We start from the raw sequence: 19,872 nt of genomic DNA on the forward strand, positions 1-19,872 counted from the left end.
TCTTCTCCAACATTTGCAAAGGAGTAAACTGTAAAATCTCTCTCTTCACCCCCTTGTAACTATTTTTTCTGGCTTTGGTTTTGCCTCTTTATATTGCTCTTCAAGTGAAGAGATTGAGATTCCCTGTATTTTAAGCTACTTGTGACAAAGCAGGTAATTCTTATATATCAAAGAGAACACATGAATATCCTTTCCCAGTGGGACTGCAGCCTCCATCAGTGGCTTTCCTGGGTTTGTGGTTTCTGCTGGTTATTTTTCTATTGAATAGAGGACAAGGGGTGGGAGGGAGTTGTACAAATAACAGGTCATCATTCCGTTCTTTTTTTTTTTTTAATTTTTTATTTATTATTTATTTATTATTTTTATTTTTGGCTGTGTTGGGTCTTTGTTTCTGTGTGAGGGCTTTCTCCAGTTGCGGCGAGTGGGGGCCAGTCTTCATCGCGGTGCACAGGCCTCTCACCACCGCGGCCTCTCTTGTTGCGGAGCACAGGCTCCAGACGCTCAGGCTCAGCAGTTGTGGCTCATGGGCCCAGTCGCTCCGTGGCATGTGGGATCCTCCCAGACCAGGGCTCGAACCCGTGTCCCCTGCACCGGCAGGCAGACTCTCAACCACTGCGCCACCAGGGAAGCCCCATCATTCCGTTCTTTACTGTGTACTTTGCAGGGGGCAGGGTAAACCTCTTATTGCTTGAGGCAGCTACACTGAGCTCTTCTGGTCCTTGCAGACACACACTGTAGATACCAGCACTCTGGCCGACTGCCTTTTGCCAAGGCAGCTGAGTCACAGTGGCAATCAACATGGCACTCCTCCAGGCGGGGGTGCAGAGGTGGCCCCACTGTGAAAACAAAGGGATGATGACACTCGCCTGAGAAACCGGGTGTATAAAATCCCACATCATGTTTGTGTTAAATATTGAGAGAAATGGACCACTGCAACCTATGTCAAACAGAAACTGAGATTACAGCAGTTTTCCAAGTGTGGGAAGCAGAAAACCTATGTTTATGGATACAAACTCTTCAAGATCACTAGAATCATTTCATAAAGGAATCTTTAAGAGGTAAATAATGAGTATTAGCCTTATTTATAGAGAATCCAGGATAGGAAGTTGCATGATTTTTCGTGACGATGCACCTGGCCTCTAACCTAATCATCTTGGTCTGTAAATTCCCATCATCAACATTTGTGTTTTCTTTTAACAGGCCGTATCCACACCTTTCCTTCTTCAGGTTAATCCTTAGTGGGGTCCTCAGGAAGCCATTTCTGGATGTGGGCTGAGGGGCTGTGCATTGTACTGATCAGGAACCGAGACTCTGGGGTAGGGCTGTTTGGTTGGAATCCCTTCTCTGCTTTGTAGCTGTGTGACCTTGACAAGTTGTTTACCCTCTCTGAGCCTCAGTTGCCCCAGAAGGTGCCATAGGATTACACGAGATAATACGTGTAAGGAGTCTAGCACAGTGCCTGGCCCAAAGGCCCAGTAAATATCAGATACGATTTGTATTTATTACCAACTAAACCCCAAAGGGAATTTTAGTTGCATTTGTTTCACCAGTTTTTCTTTTTATGCTAGTCAGGATAGAGTTTTTGGTGTAGGTTTTTTTTTTTTTTTCCTCCCTTGTCATCTCTTTTCATCACTCTCCTCAACCCAGGAAAAGGTGACCGTGAAACAATGATTTGAAATGAGGTCTGCTTTGCGCTGCTCCATTGGGAAGAGGCTTTGATCACCAGCCGTGCTGTGAGGGTGTGGCTCTGCCCATGATAACAGTCGGCTCTGAAGTTTTAGATATTTTCAAAAAGAGAATCAAAAGGGCAGCTTGTGGCTTCCTGGAGCGTGTGTATAAATGGATCTCTGCCTGTTCCCAATGCCCTGAGGACCACCCCTCGTCCCAGGGCCAGAGCCGGCAGGGAGGGCACAACACATGCCCTTAGCATTCTGGTGGCTTGAAAGCACGGTGCTTCTCTGGGACCCTCATTAGAGCTGGCTGTCCTCAGCCTACGGAGGAGCAGGGCTGCAAGGGCCTCTGTCAGTCAGCATGTGGCTGTGTGCCTGGAGAGGGGGCAGGAGGGCAGGGCCTCCTCTGAGGAGCCAGCCCCAGCAGCATTATGCAAAGTACTTCTCGGAATTTCCGACCTGGCCCTGATGAGACTGGAAGATCACCTTGCAAGTGGGCTGACGCCAGCCTGACAGCTGGCCTGGGCTGCTCACAGCACAGCCCATGCTAGCTGATCAAGTGTGTTCCCTGAAGGCAAGTGGCCCAGCCAGGGTGTCAGGGAAGCTGTCCAGGGGGATGGCACAGGCTGCAACATTGGTTCCCCAAGCTCTGCTTGCCCCCTACACCCAAGCCTGCAGTGCTAGCTCTGAAGGGGAAAAGACCAGCTCTCCTTTTCCACTTGAAAGCAAATCTCTGGGCCTCATGATTTTTGGCTGATGTACACCTGGACTCTACATGACAGCCCCTCACAGAAGTGGCCAAATGTTTCATCAAATAAACCAGCTACTGCAAAGTTAAAAAGGGTAATAAAATAGCAAAGCCAACTTGGGGACTTTGTTCAGAAACCCTGTGACTTCTATGGAGTATTAAGAAAATATTGAACTTTCAAATTTTATGATTTCATGTCCTCTAAGACCACAGACCTCTTATCATGTTCTCTTTTTTAAGCATGAATCCTTTTTATAACAGTTAGAAAGTACACGTATAACATTTTTTCTTCCTTAAACTCAGAATAAAGCCTGGGGAAATTTAATATTCCTGGATTCAGCCTGTGGCTTTGAGATAAGGATTCTTGGAGAGAAGCCTTTTAACTCAGAACAGAATCTGTTTGCAGCTATTGTTCAATTGACGTAAAGTATCTGGTTACTGGGCATGTTGCATAATGCATGACAGTGTAAAGGGACCGTTTTAAGTGCTGACATTGAACTCCTTGGTAACAATGAAGAGTGAAGTAATTTGTTAATTTTTTTAGAAATCCCCTGAAACAATGCTTCTCAAGGCTGAATGATTCAACACTTTAGAGCTGAGATGCCGCTGAGGGTTGTCTGTGTGTGCTCATGCTGATAAGAATTCTGGAAGGAAACAGGAAAAAAACACATGTCATGTCCTCTTTAAGAGCTAGAAAAGCTGTCGGAAGAATTAAGATTAAACCTCATGAGAGTCTGTGGGTGTGGAAAGTCACCAGCTACCTAATATTAACATAGCTTGCAACAGAATGCTGTTGCTAGAAATAGGACAGTCGCATCACTACCACTAAGCAATTTGCATTCGGCGGACCAGCCCCTGGATTCCTCCTGGCTCCTGCTGCCCTCTGGGCATTGCATTTCTGGATGCTTTTAGGGCGGCATTGGGACGTGGCTGTCTGCTTTCACCAAGAACTCTACCCAAAAGAGGAAGCAGCGCGGAGAAGGTCTGCTTTGTTTGCAGGAAAGTGGTCAAGCTACAAGCAAATCTCTAGGCATCTAAGGAATTGTGCAGCTTCTAGATTTCATGTGGTTTCTGACAGGGAGGGGCAAATAAGGCTCTTCGTGCTTTCCTCACCATGGATAATATGTTGCCTCAGTCAAGATTCTCTTATTTCAAAAAATATCCCCTCCATGCAATTAGAAAATATTTATCGATGCTGAGAAACCAAAGAGACGAAGAACAGGTACCATTTTGTTTACATTACCTTTAAGGTTAATGGGGGTTGGATTCTGGGTGTTGCCTTTATGTCACTTGGTGATTTATTTTCTGCTAGTGTACCTGTTTGTAGGCACAAGTCGGCACTTGCTTTCAGCTGTTCAGATTTGGCAGAGGAGCAGGCAGGCATGTGGGGGATTTATTTGAACTTGGAACATTTGGATCCTGAGATTAAGCTCAAATTCAGTTAAAAAAAAAACAAGCCAAAAAAACCAAAACAGCAACCTCTTGCTTTCCTTTCCTCTGAACAGCTGGACTAAACTATCAGAGTAAAACTGTGTGCATTCCTTGAAAATTTTCTCAGGCATCAAATACAAATTTTTAAACTATTAATATCTCGACAAAGAATAATAGCAGGCCCTAGAAATACACTTGTCTTTTTGTATATATTTATGGCTATGTTAATATCACCAGGATTTGCCAAACAAAAAAACATTGTGTAGACTGTAAGTGTGATAGCCTTAAACAGATCACTAATGAGCTGTGAAGATCTTTCAGAAGTAATTAGTCACTTTTTTTGGTGGAAGTTAGGGGATGGAGCACTGCTGATTTTAGTCTTTTTAGCCAATCAAAAGTTAGAATTTCTAGTAGTAGACTAGCAAGTGGGAGTTTAAATATTAAAAAACCTGCTAAAATGTTTGATCACTTCTTTTTAAAAACCATGTATTCATTTTATTGTTTTGAGATTTATCTCATTCTATCCCTTACAATCTATGAAAAAAGCATTTCTAAAAACTGCTTTTCTGAATTGTACCGAATTGTAAGAAGAAGTAGCTGTATCTGATTCGCTTAAATCTGGTGGCTCACTTAGGAAAAAGGATGGCAGTGGTAAAGGACAAATGTGTAGCCACATCGAGGACCCAAAGAGTCATAAATTGCGTGTGTATCATGCTTGTAACTAGAACTGCAAAACCTCATGGGAGACAGTAGCAGTGTCCTGTATTCGAACAAGATGCCCTACTTAATAAAACACTTCCAAGATGTGAAAGCAAAGGTCAGCAGACAGAAAATCCTCTAATGAGAGGTTTCCCAAAAAGTTGATGCATAATTTGGAAAATGAGAATTAATATTACTGTTTGAGGGGAAACTGCTCTTACTCAGTGCCTTAATGATTTTACAAGTAATGGAAATTCAGACTGTGCTCACTAAGGGAGCTAGGCTGGTCCAGATTATCTCTTATTTAGGCAAGGTGTCGAGATTACAAGGAGATCTCCTGGTTTCCAAGTCTCAGCGCATGCTTGCTTTTGAGGTGGAAAGCCAGAGACCCAGGTGCTTGTTCTGGATTGGCCACGCTGGCTAAGTCCATATCCACAGGCTCCTTCAGGCCTCATGATGGGGGGAGGGGAGGGAGTAACAGGGAGGGAGAAGAGGCTAAAATGATGGGGCTGGAACTGTGGAATGTGGATGAAGTGATTTTTTCCCCCTTTTCTCAGTATTATAAATTTTCAGAGATGTGACTATATTGCTTGTACAGTTTATTTTTTTAAGTTTATTTTTTAAATGTCACAAAATTCATACCAAAGACTATTAGAGTTTAACAGGATCCTCTGACTTGGACTGAATGGGTGGTCCCCTTCCCAGTTGACAACCCTTTGGGATGACCTGGAACAGCTATGAGCATTGTGCTGATTTCTTAACTTGCTATATAAACTAATGGACAAAATCAGAGAAATAACATATTCAGTTCCTTTCTGAAACCGGTTAACAGCTCTGCAGCATAACGTCTCACAGAATTAGAGAAATGAGGTCAGAGTCAATCATGGCTAACCTTGGGAAGCTTGTTGGAAAGTTAGAAAGGAGGTTAGTAATGCCTATAGTTTTAGGACCTGCACTGGCTGTCTCTATTCCTTACATTCCCATGGGATGGATCCTCATTACAAAGGTACCGGGAAGGCAGACTTTGAGACTGTAAGAGGCCTTGCCCAAGGCCACCCAGCCAGAAAGTACTGAAGGCAAATTTGAACTCCCGTCTGCCTGGCTTTAAACTGGACCCATTTTACCATGCTTGATCTCTTAACAATCTAGTGACAGCAACAGAGCTTATACTGCCCTGCTATGGCTTCATCAACTTAAATCTCTTCTTCCATGTGTCCCACAGATGAGGGATCAGAAAGTACAGGATGACTAATTAATAGACAAGAACTTGGGATGATCTGGTGCCTTGCTCTCTCTTGAATAGAAAACTTCTTTCTGAACAAGAAATAAGATCTAAGACCTGACCTGGCATGTCTTGCCTATTTAATGGTAAATCTGCTCAGAAGGAGGAGAGTGGTCTTGGGGGCCAGAGGGCACGTACAATGGCTATATATAAAGATATATTTTTGGAATTAGACCTTTGAACTAGTATAATGTCATCTTCCAACAAAATTAATACACATAATTTTTTTTTACTATCTCTCCATATTCTTGTTATCTGAAAATGCAATCATGTCACCATTGATGTCCTTGTATATAAACATGGATACAAATGTTGACCTAGCTAGGACTGAATACTGCGCTAACAGGGCTCTGCTTTGTCATCTTGTTTTGTGAAATTCCTTTGATGATTAAGCAAGTTTTTTTTGTGTATATTGTGTGTGGCGCATTTTTATAGGTGATGAAGATGTAAAAATGGATCAGGTGTAGTGTAACCCCTCTGTGATGCTTACAGTCTTAATTAGTAGAAAGAGCTGTACTCAAGTGTTTATAATATGAGGCAAAAACCATGCACTGCAGTCATAGCAGGTATTTCTGGCTCAAGACCTGCCCTGATAGTTTAAAATGAGGAGAGTGGTCTTTGGGGGTCAGGGGTTATGTTTAGTAGCTATACTTTAATTAAGGATTAGAACCAGATTTTGTTTTGGAGGCTGTTCTAAAGTTTCCCTTCAATGGCTTAAGAAGAGTTTTCCAGTTCAAACAGGATCACTGAAGTTTTATTTCTTGCTTTGTTTCTTAGTGAATGCTAACCTCAGTGCTGGGTTGTTAAATACGTATTTGGATTTAATTTGAACCTTAGAAACTTAGTTCTTCATTTTGGCTCTTATACCTGCTCTGAATAACAATATAAAAGTTAAGGACTCCCCTCACACACCCCCAAAAAGCTATGTTGAGATTTGGAATACTGCATAGGGTGTTGGGTTGCTGATGCAGGCTTTCCTCTCTAGGTAAAATGATAGAAATTTTACTACAGCTTGGTTAAAGAAATGTTGAGTTTTCAGCTCCTTAAAGTAAGTGTGTTGGTTATATCTTGAGAGTATACCGAAGTTATCCATTTTTAAAAGCCTCTAAAAAAAGTCATGAAATGCTCAAATGACGTCTCAGGGGAGAACTAAAGGCCTTTGCCCCATGTGCTTGGGTAGAGAAAAAGCTTTATTTCTTTAGAAGCAGAAGGAAAAAGATGATCCTTGTATAATTTAAGATAGAAGAGATTCTACCCCATTTCTGTGGAGGAATTTGCATGATTATATATAGGTAACACTGACAGTTAAATTGCTGTGGTAACACGAAGCTGAACCTTAATATTTGTGACCATTAAATATGATACAAAAGTTGAACTATTTTATCATGGTAAATGCAACGGTCTACTCTATCTGAAGGGAGAAATTAAAAAAAAAAAAAAGCTATTTTTTCACCAAAAAAGGTCTCCAACAATTTTCTTCATGCCTGAGTCTGTTCGGGCTGCTGTAACAAAATATCATAGACTGGGTGGCTTATAAACAACAGAAATTTATCTCTCACAGTTCTGGGGGCTGAAAGCCCAAGATCAAGGTGCCGGCAGATTTGATGCCTGGTGAGACCCACTTCCTGGTTTCAGATGCTGACTTCTAGGCTGTGTCCTCACATGGCAGAAGGGGAGGAGGGAGCTCTCCGGCTTCTCATTTACAAGGTCACTAATGCCACTCATGAGGGCTCTGTCCTCATGACCTGTCACCTACCAAAGGCCCCTCTCCTAATACCATCACACCGGGGATTAGGATATCAACATACGAACCTGGGGGACACAAACATTCAGTCTGCAGCACTCCATAGCCTGTAAATGCCCAAGGATTGTAACTGGTGGCTTTCATGAAGATGAATGGCTTTCTGGTCACAGCACCCACTCTTCATACTCATCCCCTCTCCCAAACCTCTTCTCTATCTGAGAAAGGGTTCAGATAGAACCCTTTTGCACCACCATCCATCCTGTTACTCGGGCAGAGAACTCGAGTCGTCCTTGGCACTTTCTGCTCCCTCGGTCAATATCTAATTTATCAGCAAATCCTTTCAATTTTATCCCGAAATATGCCTCCAATCATTCAGTCTACTTCTCCCTCTTGCCACCCTAGCCCAATAGGCCATCTCCCTTCTTGTCCGAAGTACTGTGATAGCCTTCTCGTTGGTCTCTCTCCAGCCACTGCTGTCCTGTCTAATGGGTTCTTCACACTGCAGCCGGCGGGGCAGGGGGGTCTTCTAGAGACAAACCTGACCATGAAACTCCCCAGACCCACGCTTCTGATCTTTCACTGGCTTCTACTTGTTTTTAGGATAAAGACAGAGTTCCCCATCACAGAGCGCTGTGCAGTGTGCAGTCCGGCCCGATGTGCTCTCCTGCTGCACACTTGCCTGGCCTCCCTCTGCTCTCTGCGCCCCAAATACAATACTCTTCTCCTCTCCCTGCTTCCCTGCCGCATCCTGGTCAGGGCCTTTGTCCCACTGCCCCCTCACTATCCTCCCCTAGTTAATACCTACTCTTCCTTCTGATCTTAATTCAGTATGAGGTCCCTGAGGGCAGCCTTTTCTGACTTTCCCACCTTGGTCCTCTCTCTCAATGGTACTTTGGAGGCACCTTATGCCTCTCTGTTGCTGTACTTATCCCAGTAGCAATTGTGCACCTATTTGTGGGACTATTTGATTCCCAGAATGTCCTGGAGGATAAGCAAAGTACCTGTTGGATGGAAGGCACTGAGAACAAGTTTGTGGAGTTAGCTCTCAGGGACCAGGTGATGTAGGTGGCAGTGGTGAGGGGACTAGGGGGTAATGAATGCTATTCTGAGACAGAGGTGTTTGAGGGAATCCTGAATGTTAGGCTCTGTGAGGAAGAAATTTAAGGGGTGATTTTTTTGTGTATGCATTTGTTTTTTGTGTGTTTCATAAGACACACAGGGCTAATTTGTAGAGAAAAATGGAGGTGCATTTGGGAGGTTCCAGAGGAAATAACCATAACTAATGGGCAGAACTGCAGGGGGAGGTTGTGATACAATAATAAGGATGGACTTTCTAAAAAGGAGAGGTAAAGAGATGGGCCACCTTTTGCAGAGGGCGGGGTATGTGACCCTCCTCAGGGGATGTTGTAGTGACAGTTTCTGCATCATGAAAGAGAAGACTGGATGACTCACAAGACCCCTTTCAGCCCCAAGATTCTGGTGCAGTGAGCAATAGAAAGATGGACGATTCAGAGACCTTAGGAAAAAGAGCGGGCACAGTTGCAGCAGCTAGAGTTCACTTGTTTTTTTCAGTTAGTGGTAAATACTCCACAATCTGAGCATGTTGCTCTGGAATCTAAGGCCAAAGAAGACAGAATCAAACGTCTTTGGAGATTCAGGTAGCATGTAATCCTCCATCAAGGAAGGGAAATATTGCTGTATCCAGAAAACACCTCAGGTGAAAAGCTTATGCACCAATGACTAGCTTTTCTGCTCCTGATCCACCACTGAACTACCTGTACCCATAGTTTTATAGGTTTTATAACCCTCTCCAGTATAAAGGTAAATAACTAAGTATACTTATGTAGTCATTGATGAACAGGTACACGGAGAAATTTCAGGTTATTTTGTGGCATTTTAATCGCTTTTTTCCCCTTAATATCAAAAACCTCTTTTACTTTCTTTTTTCCTGCATTTAGTGCTGACAACTAGTTGCTTATTACGGTCCCTTTTGAAGGTATTCCCCCCTTCTTGTCCATATTGTCACAGCTGTGAACTGTTAGACACTCCTGGGAGACACTTGGACCCTGAGTTAACTTCTGAGCTACCTCTAATCTTGTTATCTGCTTCTAAACTTTCCTAATCTACTGTGCTCAGATGTCTTTGAAACACAGGATGAATTGGATGAACACCAAAACCTTTGTCTTTGAAATAATTAACTACATTAACTCAAATGTAAAACCCTTTTTTGTGAACCATGGTGTAGCTTTTTATGCAGATTTCTAAATTTGCTATCCTATCCTATTTCTTACACAGTTTGTCTGTAACATTTTATTTGCTAACTTTTGTTCAGAATGGAAGATGACATATTTTCTCACCTTGTACAAATAGTTCCATGTCTTAACAGAAAAAGGAATGAACTTCCCACATATGTTGTGCTGCTCAAAATTTGCTGTGAAGAGAGCAGGAAAGATGCTGGAATTATCTCTTTCCTATTCATCCTAAAGGCAGCATATTAGTAAGGTTATTTCAAGTAATACAACTTGGATTATACATTCAAGAATAAGGAATTTAAAAAAAATTTTTTTTTAATTTTTATTTATTTATTTATGGCTGTGTTGGGTCTTCGTTTCTGTGCGAGGGCTTTCTCTAGTTGCGGAGAGCGGGGGCCACTCTTCATCGCGGTGCGCGGGCCTCTCACTATCGCGGCCTCTCTTGTTGCGGAGCACAGGCTCCAGATGCACAGGCTCAGTAGTTGTGGCTCACGGGGCCCAGCCGCTCCGCGGCATGTGTGATCTTCCCAGACCAGGGCTCGAACCCGTGTCCCCTGCATTGGCAGGCGGATTCTCAACCACTGCGCCACCAGGGAAGCCCTGAAATTTTTACTAAATGTCTTGTATGTGCCAGGCACTTGGCAATGTCCTTTATATACATTGTCATTTAATCTTCATAATAACCTTACAAAATTGGTGGTATTATCTCCACTTCATGGATGAGAAAACTGAAGTCTCAAGATGTAAGGTAACTTGGTACATAGCTTATACGTGATGGCAGTAAGATTTTAGCTCCAGGTTTGCCTGTCTGACTCTACAGCCTGATTCATTGCCTCATACTGAGATATCTCCCATAGGTAGGGTCCCTTTCTCCCCTTCTTTCCCTTGCCTCCTCCCTTCTTTTCCTCCCTTTTTCCTTGGTGTGTTCTCATTAATTAAGGATAAAGGGGTTTTAAAAATAAAACCACCATAACTACTGTGCAGGAAAGACACCTTAAATCCTTTTAGGTGGAGATCCACGTTTTTGAAAGGTTTGAAGTTTATTCAATTTGGGGAAACTTCTTTTAAGAAAAAGAATGCAAAATTATAAATATTAAATTGGATACAAAGTGAAGACTTAGAATGAAATCACAATAAATTACAAATTTGGGTGACAAATACAATAAATATCACAAAATCTAAAAAAAACATAAGCATTTTTACTAATTCACGGATGCATCCTAAGGTGTCTTGTTCCTACATTTTTGGACTTCAGAGTCTTTAATCACCACTTTATGTGAAAATGACTTTCTAATATTTTCTAAAGCGATAATTGAAAGATAATTCAGATACTCCTAGCATAGTTAATTTATACTTGGTTTTTATTAGCATCTAGAAAACTTCTATAGACTAGCTTCTGGCTGTTTCTCCTTTACCAGCCATACACTTCAGGTGCTGGGCACCACTGGACACATTTATATAAAGATTTCAGGCCTTGTGATTTAGTACAGTAGGTAGTGGGAATATTCCTGGATGTCCTTTCTCTACGAGGACAGCTAGCATTGACCTAACCATACACAGACATGACTACAAATCACCTTTATATATCACTAAATACAAATAAAATCTAAATGTATCCCCATCTCAACTTCCTTTAAGCCAGATCCAGAATTTTGCCCTTGGCTGTTCCAGTGCTACATAATAGGAGAAGTGTGAAGGGGGAAAAGTCAGCAAAAAAGAGTACTCTATAATCAAAATCAACTGCAGTTAAAATATCTTTTGCAAATTTTACCAAACCATGAGACCATTGCTAGGGTCTCTTTTAGGACCTTAAAAGGGGCATCTGCAAGTGAGGGGCCCTGAAACTTAATTTTCCTTGGTTTCCAAGAAAATCCAGCTCTGGAAGAATGGTATAACAAACAAACAACAAACAAACAGAAAGGTGTTTTGCTACCATATGCAAGAGTCCATGCCATAGGGTGGCTTCCAAAGTAATGAATGAGATCCTGTTCTGAACAGCTTGAGCTCCCAAACCCATTGAATGAAGCAGAGGATATTCTCTCAGTGTATTGTGTTCTATAGTAAATAGTACCATGGAGATGAAGATGTTCTGGTACTGCTAAAACTCAAAGGTCCGCCACCCCCATTCCCATTTATATTTACAAAAGACATTATTTGTAATGGGATTATTTGCAAATACAATAGATCTCAAAACTCCTATATTGGTCTAATTAATATTAAATACACCATTTACTATCCTTCCAAGCAGGCCAGTTAACACACACAGAGAAAGAGCATGTTAATGCTGTTAAAGACTACACAGTAGAAAAATTATAGCAGCACTAAAGACTAAGATTTCATTGAGATGTGATCAAGCTTTTGTAAACTCATCTGTTATTAGCAATTATAACATAGTTACTATAACTTGTCTCTGGATAAAATCACCTTTATGTTGGATTTCTTTACTGAATTGTTCTCACTGGTAATGTATTTGAATACCCAGATTTCTTGTGTACATTTTCCTTTTAGTGGAAACTCGTGATTCATCTTACTCCTCTTCCTTTGTTCTATGAGTGACTGTCCTTATATTTGTGTCCTGTACCGTTTACCCTACTATAATATTTACCACTAAACTGGACTATGGCCTATATGTACATCTCAAAATAAGTAAAGCATATTATAGAAGTATTTTGGTCTTATATAATGAGTGCATAATCAAATTGTTTAGTGATTGATTAGTGTAAAATCCTATTTCACTAATGTTGAAATACTACCCTCTGCCCGACATATAATTTTTGTATAACGCACTTAAAATTTTTTTTATACCCTCTGAAACGTTACACAGCTTGTTGTTTTGTTTTTGAGGGATGAAACTGTTTCTCTGAGGAATACACTGTTTCAAGAGAATGGCAGTTTTTATTTATGAAGCTTCCCCCCCCCCCCTTCTTTCATCTAACTGGTGCTGCTAAAGCCTGATACACCTGGTCAAAGAAGCATTGTTCCAAAGGTCCTGAGCTGATATAGGAAAACAAAGGCTGACTTCATAGCTGGGAACATAACCATAGCTCCACTGCCACTGCACTGCACTTTTGTTCTCTTCTCTTCCAGCATGGCTATGTGGATGTGATGCTCAGAGTCACTTAAGAGGGGAGACGTATGATCTCTTTATGGTCTTAATGCCCTTTCCCTGGGTCTTTTAAAATAACTGGTCTTAAGCCAACAGGTGACTACTCAAAGTTCAAAGCCCTTTATGATTTAAGAACGCTGGGAGCTTTAAAATTCTGATATATGTTCTCAGTCATTCTTCAGAATTGAGGACTATTAGCACAATCAAAATATTTTTACATGAAAGTTTTATGTTTCTTGTAGATCAGCGCTTAAACTTTAGCACCTGAAGTACGAAACTACAGAATGCAGGGCCCTACCCGCAGAGTTGCTAATTCAGTAGGTTTGAGGTGGAGCCCGAAATCTGCATTTCTAAAAAGTACTAAGGTGGCAGGGATCATAGTTTGAGAACTACTGATGAAGATCATTTGATGATGCATATTTTCAAAATCAAAGCTGACAGGGTTTGCTGTACCTTCTCAAGAATAGCGCATGTGCCCTTTAGAAGATGGAGAGTCGTTGCTAAAGCCAGGGGGATAGTGATGATGACTTACAGCTTCACAGGTCCTTATCGACCATTTCCTGCCCACAGCTGCCCCAGCCCTAGTAGCATGACACAATGCTTAGTAATGAAAGAAATCATTAAAGTGTCTTTGCTATAAGAATATAACTGAAAATGTTCTTATTTTTTTAGTTCTTTTGTAGCTGTTTACTGATTAAACTGATGCAGCAACTGACAATTTTAATTGTTGATTTAAATTATGGAATATAAAAAAGGTATAATAGTTGTTATGTCCTCCCTACTATCTAAAGCCATTATGAGGTCTTAACATTAAGACCTTAGTCGTCTTGTCTAAGAATTAAGAGTAGATGCCGTGGTCCCTAAGGAAATAAGTCAAGACTGTGCTGGGAATTACAGTTTTTGACTTTGTCAGGCATTGATATGCATGATATCAAAATCCAAAGCACAAGCTCAGCTGAAATTTCCTACTTGCATAGAAGCAGCCACCTCAACATTGTTAACTTTTAATTTCAAATGGTTACCTGAGTTCAAAATCCAAGTCTGAAATTTCATCTGTTCTGGGCAGTGCTCAGTATTTAACACTTCTTGCAATGATTAGTACTTATTCCCGTTCAGATCGAGTTGTCCTAGCTAACCCCTTTGGAGATATGAGTTCATTTTTAAGCCTTTGAAAATCCCTTAATTTTTCTTTGCTTTATAGGAAAGTAGCAGCTCATATTTTAGTTTGATCATAGAAAGCAAGAAGCAAAGTTGGGATTATGTTTATTCATTCAACAACAGATTTTTTTTATGATGACCATTTTCCAGATTACACATTTATTCAATAGGTCTTATATATTTACTATAGACAAAATATTTTGGGACCAGAGATGAATTATGCCAATTTGGAAACTGGACAGAATAGCTTTTAAATGGGTTCATTTTTATCTCAAATCTTGGGGTATATGTAATATGGAATATTCTATGTCTATTTTCCATGGAAATAATGAAGTGCAGAGTTGGCTCTTGGACATGAACTCACACTCACTTTTCCTCCTTCCCTTTCTTACCCTCGCTCACCTGAACCCCTGACCTGCCCACATCTCCAACCCAGAAGATTGGTAGTACTACATACCAAAGATCCCAAATATCACTGCATGCTCAGAACCCTTGAACGGGGAAACTGAGTCATACTTGGAATAAACTTCTTTAAAAATAAAAAGAATATACTTTAAATTTCCTAGTTTCTTCTGCTCATTTTTGAGCCCATCTGATTTTTATTCTTGCTTCCAGTTTTTACTCTTCCACTACTGCTAAGACATAGAACCAAGAAGATGTATAGCAATTCTGGCAGGTGGTTGTTATGACACTCATTTCATAGGACACTTCTTGCAATAAGACTGTATTTCCCCAGACTTGACCCGTAGCAGGTCCCTTATAAGAAGGAAAATACTTTTGTTCTGTTGGAGTAGGTTGACTTACAAAATGAAGAATTATCTTTATATGCTTTTAGAATATTCTACTTAAAATAGTCCACTTAAAATATGACAACTTTTTTTAGAATATTCCACTTAAAATATGACTTTTTTTCTTCTAGCAGCTATGTAAAATTCCTTAATTATTAACCTTTGGTACTTAAAACAATGTTAAAAGAGTCTTTAAGACATTGAGGAAAGATTTAAAATAACCTTTTCTAAGTTAATTTTTAAATCCTAAAGGCCACATATATCTTTATCATCCAGGTTTCTAAAAATGCCAGCTATCAAATTTGATATTAAAACAGGATGCCTCACAACCTTTGTGTAATAAGGCACAGTATAAATAAAATTAGAACATCACGTCTGTCCTTCCTTAATCTTCCCTATTTGTAATATTTCCCTAAGCAGAGATGCCTGACAAATTTCCCCTCTATTGCCCACGTGTGTCCACTTTTCGCATCAGATATATTTAATTTTGCAGGTTAAATATTCAGAACAAAATGGGAGTAAAGATTTTTAGAGCATTGATTTCTAAAGAATTAAGAGGAAACTTGAACATAATACATTTCGTTGCCATCAATCTCATTCTACCTCGTAATAGTCCATGCCTTTGCTTATTTCTCCGTATGATAATCTTACACTTTTATAGCACTTATAATTCACAACCTGTCTTCATTTTATCAGGTCCTCACAACGATCTTTTGAGGGAGAAAGGGTAGTTGTTATGCCCAGATCTATATATATTCTCATAATATATGTGTATGTATATATGTGAATGTGTGTACACACATATGTTTGTATGTGTATGTAATGCAGTGTACCTATATTTTAGTCCTCTTTCCCTGAGATGAGGAAGTGGAGATTGCTACACAAAAGTTTCATGGTGGGTCAGCTGGTCAGAGAAGGAAATGCTGGGAGAAGGAAGATTTCTGATGCTTGTGGCCCAAGCATTCCTCACTGCTCTGGCTTGAATATTGTTAATAAATGCTGCCTTTCATATACATAGGAAGTCAAAGTTGGTGCTACTGATATTGGCTAGCTTGGTGGAGGAGCTAGCTTGGTACAGGCATAGAACAGAAGACCACTCTGCAGAGATATGTTGATGAAGCTTAAGGTTCAGCTAAGTGGTTGAAAGCTATCCTTTACGGGTTTTGCTGCTCCAGTGCCTTGGAATTTGTGAGATGACGCATGAAGTATGTAACAATTCTTCTTAACAAAGCTGGTGTTGTCCAGTTTCTTTTTTGGCTTGGCAATAGGAATAATGACTTTCACAATTTAGGCAACCAAAGAGTAAAATTCTAGTGTAAGTTACTTTAGATATAAGCAATGGAGTGATAAATCTTGGGGGGTGGGTAATTAGGAATTCAGTGTCAATGCAGGAGTATTGCAGTTCACAACAGATAATTCTGAAAAGTTGCCGGAGATAAAATGTTTGAGCTCATTAAAGCAATCCAATAGAAAATTACCCTCTATTTTGTAAGATCATATGTTAATAACAAATAACGTCTATATCTATACATTTCCTACTTTAGATGCTTTCTTGTGTTTTTAATGTGATGCTGTGGTGGTGTCAAGGTCCAGTAAGTATAGTAATAATCATTACAAATTGATTACAACACTGAGCAAGAGATAGCACATTCACTGTTGTACCAATCATAGCCTTATGTGTGTCACCACTAAGTAGACAAAAATCATTAAGCATGAAAGCCAAAGGTGGTCATATACATAGTAACTCCGAGACTTGAAATGTTTCATCTTGATTTTTATGGTTTCACTTCTGAAATTTAAAAGTGACCTTGCCGAATAAAATCTCAATGTTTCTTCAATCAAGAAACCTGCCCAGGATTTTTGATCCTAGACTAGTTCCACTTAACCTGGGCCAAAGAGAACAGGTAACCCGGTCCGTTTGTTATCCTGTCCCCTGAGTTCTTTGCAGGATGCGCTGGAACTCAGCAGGTGTAGACCTGCCCTCTAGTGGATCTGGGTGCGCGACGACTTAGGTTCAACGTCTGCTGTGTCTGGCTTGACAAGGATTATTAAACTCAGTCGTCCATCAAAAGTGACCTGTTGGGGGTCTGGATTAGGTGCTAAGCAAGTGAAAAGTTCAAGTGGCAAAAGAGAACCTGCGGCTGAAGGTAATGCCCGTTCTTCAGCTTCCATCTGGGGACACGAGGCTTTCAATTGTTCCAGCCTCTCGGGTTGCACACTCGAACGGATGCGAAGCCCTACCCTGAGCTCTCGGAGCTCTTGGCTCTCTTTGCACGCGGGCGCTGAGGCAAACCCCCATCGTGATGGAACTTTGGGAAGTGGCCCCGCGGGGCCCCGCCCCGCGGTCAGCGCAGAGCAGCCGTGACTGGCTTGCAAGTGAAGCCGCGGGGTCCCCGCGTCGCCTGCCCATATTGTGACGGCCGCCCAGCGGGAGCGGCTTCCCACCGCATCGTCGGGGCGCTCAGACACCTCGGGGGCCCAGAACATGTCTGCGCCTGCCCGCGGTCCGGGCCAGCGGCTGCTTCCTGAGGGCGCGCGGCCGGCGCGGGGGAGCTGGCAGCTCTCCCACGCTTGCGCCCGGCGGGTGGGTAGAAACGCCGGTCACGTCTCCGGGGTGGCCAAGGGGCCGCCGTAGGGCAGGTGGGGCCGGGGCCAGCGCTCCCAGCCAGAGCACCTCGGGGCGGGCGGTCAGGCTCCGCTCATTTCCGCCGTCCGTGCCCGGGCGTGCATGTGCGCCTGCGCGCGCGCCCCTTGCGGCGGAAGTGGTGGCGACAAAGCTCGGTCCGCCTGGGCCCGGGAGTGCGGGGCGGGCCCAGGGTGCGGGGCGCGCCGGGGCGGCGGGCGGTGGGGAGGGCGGAGCCCAGGAGGCGGAGGCGGGAGCAGACCAGCACAGCCGCACCGAGCCGCCCGAGACCAGTCCCCTCACCTGCTGCCCTTCCCGCCCCGCCCGCCCGCCCTGCCTGCCCTCCCGGTTGCCGCCCCCACGCCGGGAGAGGCGCCCGTCTGGCGCCGCCGTTCGGCGAGCCGCTCCCGCGAGCCCGCGGGTGAGTCCCCCGCAGCCCAGAAAATGGGTCTGGGGCTTTGGGGGGCGCCCGGATTACCTCTTGTCCCCCGTTTCTAGAAACTTCCAGGTCTTGGGGGCGTCCGGGGTACCCGGCTGGAGGCGTCTCCGGGGCGCTGCCCCGCCCCACCGGCGTGAGTCGGGGGATGCGGGCAGCCAGGGGGCGGGCGCGGGGCCTGGGGGGCGGTGGGCGGCGGTCCTTCCCCGCACCCGTCAGCGCCGCTTCTCCGGTTTCTTTTGCAGATGCTGCTGCTAGGGGTGGTGGGCGCAGCCGCGGGTCGTGTGGCCGGGAGCGGGGGTGACGGCCTGGGATTCCGGGGGCCTCTCTTCTTGCCCTCCTCTCCTCTCTCTTCCCAGTGTGGCCGTGGCTGACACTAAAGACTTTGTAGCCATCAACCCAAGTGCAGTTTCGATGGAAGATGAAGGTAAAGGCCCCCGGCAGGCGGGTTGCAGCGCGGAGTTGAGGGTGTGGTGGTTGGCTTTTAAGTTGTCTGTCTTTCGCCACCTTTTTAATTCTCTGATTTTATTTTTTCCTTTGTGAAGTGTCCAAGGAATTGCTTTCCTAGGATATCTAGCTTTTATTTTGGTAACATAGGGCGTTTCGGAAATTAAGGTTCTGTAGGGTGACTGAGCTTGATTCTGCTTTCCCGAGGAACCTGCTTCTTTAGCTTAGGGGATGGAAGGGAAGTTTTCATTTCAGATGGCATCTCTGCATGTTTCCATAGTCTCTGAGAGAGGAATCACTCCAGGGGAAGTGGAGATGGGGAGGGAAGGCTCTGCATTGCATCCCTGTATATTTGCATATCAAGCCTTGATTTGGTGTAACTGGATTCGTTTATAAGAAAGAAAACGATTTTTTATTAAATGCAGCTTTGGGGAAAAAAAATTCATTGTTTTTCAGTTCACAAAAATCAATTCTGATTTTAACGAAATATTATGAGGTGATTTCCTTTCTTAAAGTTCCTCATTTCAAAACATGCTTTGGGAGGTTGACAGTGGAACCTGTTTGTCCACTGTATGCTGCACGTGCACTGGATTATCATTCACATGTTACTTGATTCCTTTGGCCTTATAAAAAATTTAATGCTTTTCATACACTGATTATTTTTTAAAAGCATTGAACAACTCTGAATCAATGATGTTGTTTTTCCCCTCCTGAAACAAGCGCACTTATTCTTTGGGCTGACTTCTGACTTGTGTGTGATAATCTTTTTTCATTTATTCCTTTTTTTTTTTTTTTTTGAGTGGGGCTGTAAGTTGCTATGAAAGATATTTACAAATTACATTTTGTTTTCATGTATCTTTGGTTTTTAAAATCTATATCTGGTACAAAGGAGCTGCAGTTGGGCTTGCTGGCTGCTTTCTAATTTGTTTTTCTGTTGTTGCAAATGTAAGCTTGATTGTCCTAAGTAGGACTAGTTATTTTAAACTAGACTTTTCTTATATGCGATAATCTGTTTTGCTATCTGAGACCCCTGGGATATGAGGGAAATATGATGAGAGGCATGATTATCTTGCTTAATTTTACTCTGGATGGATAATTTGTGGAAGACATTTTCTGAAATACTCATGTATATAACTGCAGCGGACTTTTACTGTCTAACTGGATCTTTAGAAACAACATTCGAAAGCAATGATATTTGTCTGGTGGTATGGAAAATCAGTTTTCTGAGGTTTTTTCTACTTTGTCTTTTAGTTTATAGATTTAAGGAAGGCAGATCCTTTCTGTAAAAGAGACAAAGGATATTAAATGTCTTCATATACCTGTTTCTTGGTAGTTGAATCTTAAATAACATGTTAAACTTGAGCTTCGGTTTTTAGAATGTTACCAGATTTAAGAGTGTAGCCTAAAGTCAGTGGATTGTTAGATGTTGCTTTTCTGTTTCTTGATCTCTTAGGAAAAGGAGCATGACTAATAAAGCTGACTGTCATT

At 42.4% G+C, this 19,872-nt stretch overlaps 1 protein-coding gene across 7 annotated transcripts in view; it reads left to right on the plus strand.

The window, feature by feature from the left end:
• Positions 1–3,315: 3,315 nt before the first annotated feature.
• Positions 3,316–19,872, plus strand: part of ATP2C1 (ATPase secretory pathway Ca2+ transporting 1) — a 116,737-nt gene continuing 100,180 nt past the window's right edge. The window contains exons 1-2 of one of the 7 annotated variants that reach the window (XM_057544870.1): positions 17,345–17,462; positions 18,183–18,364. In XM_057544870.1, coding sequence (XP_057400853.1) covers positions 18,359–18,364 — 6 coding nt within the window. In that variant the 5' untranslated portion in view covers positions 17,345–17,462; positions 18,183–18,358. The other 6 variants (XM_057544869.1, XM_057544872.1, XM_057544868.1 and 3 more) reach the window with 6 other exon arrangements.

This window comes from Balaenoptera acutorostrata, chromosome 4, assembly GCF_949987535.1.
Source record: "Balaenoptera acutorostrata chromosome 4, mBalAcu1.1, whole genome shotgun sequence".
NCBI lineage: Eukaryota > Metazoa > Chordata > Mammalia > Artiodactyla > Balaenopteridae > Balaenoptera > Balaenoptera acutorostrata.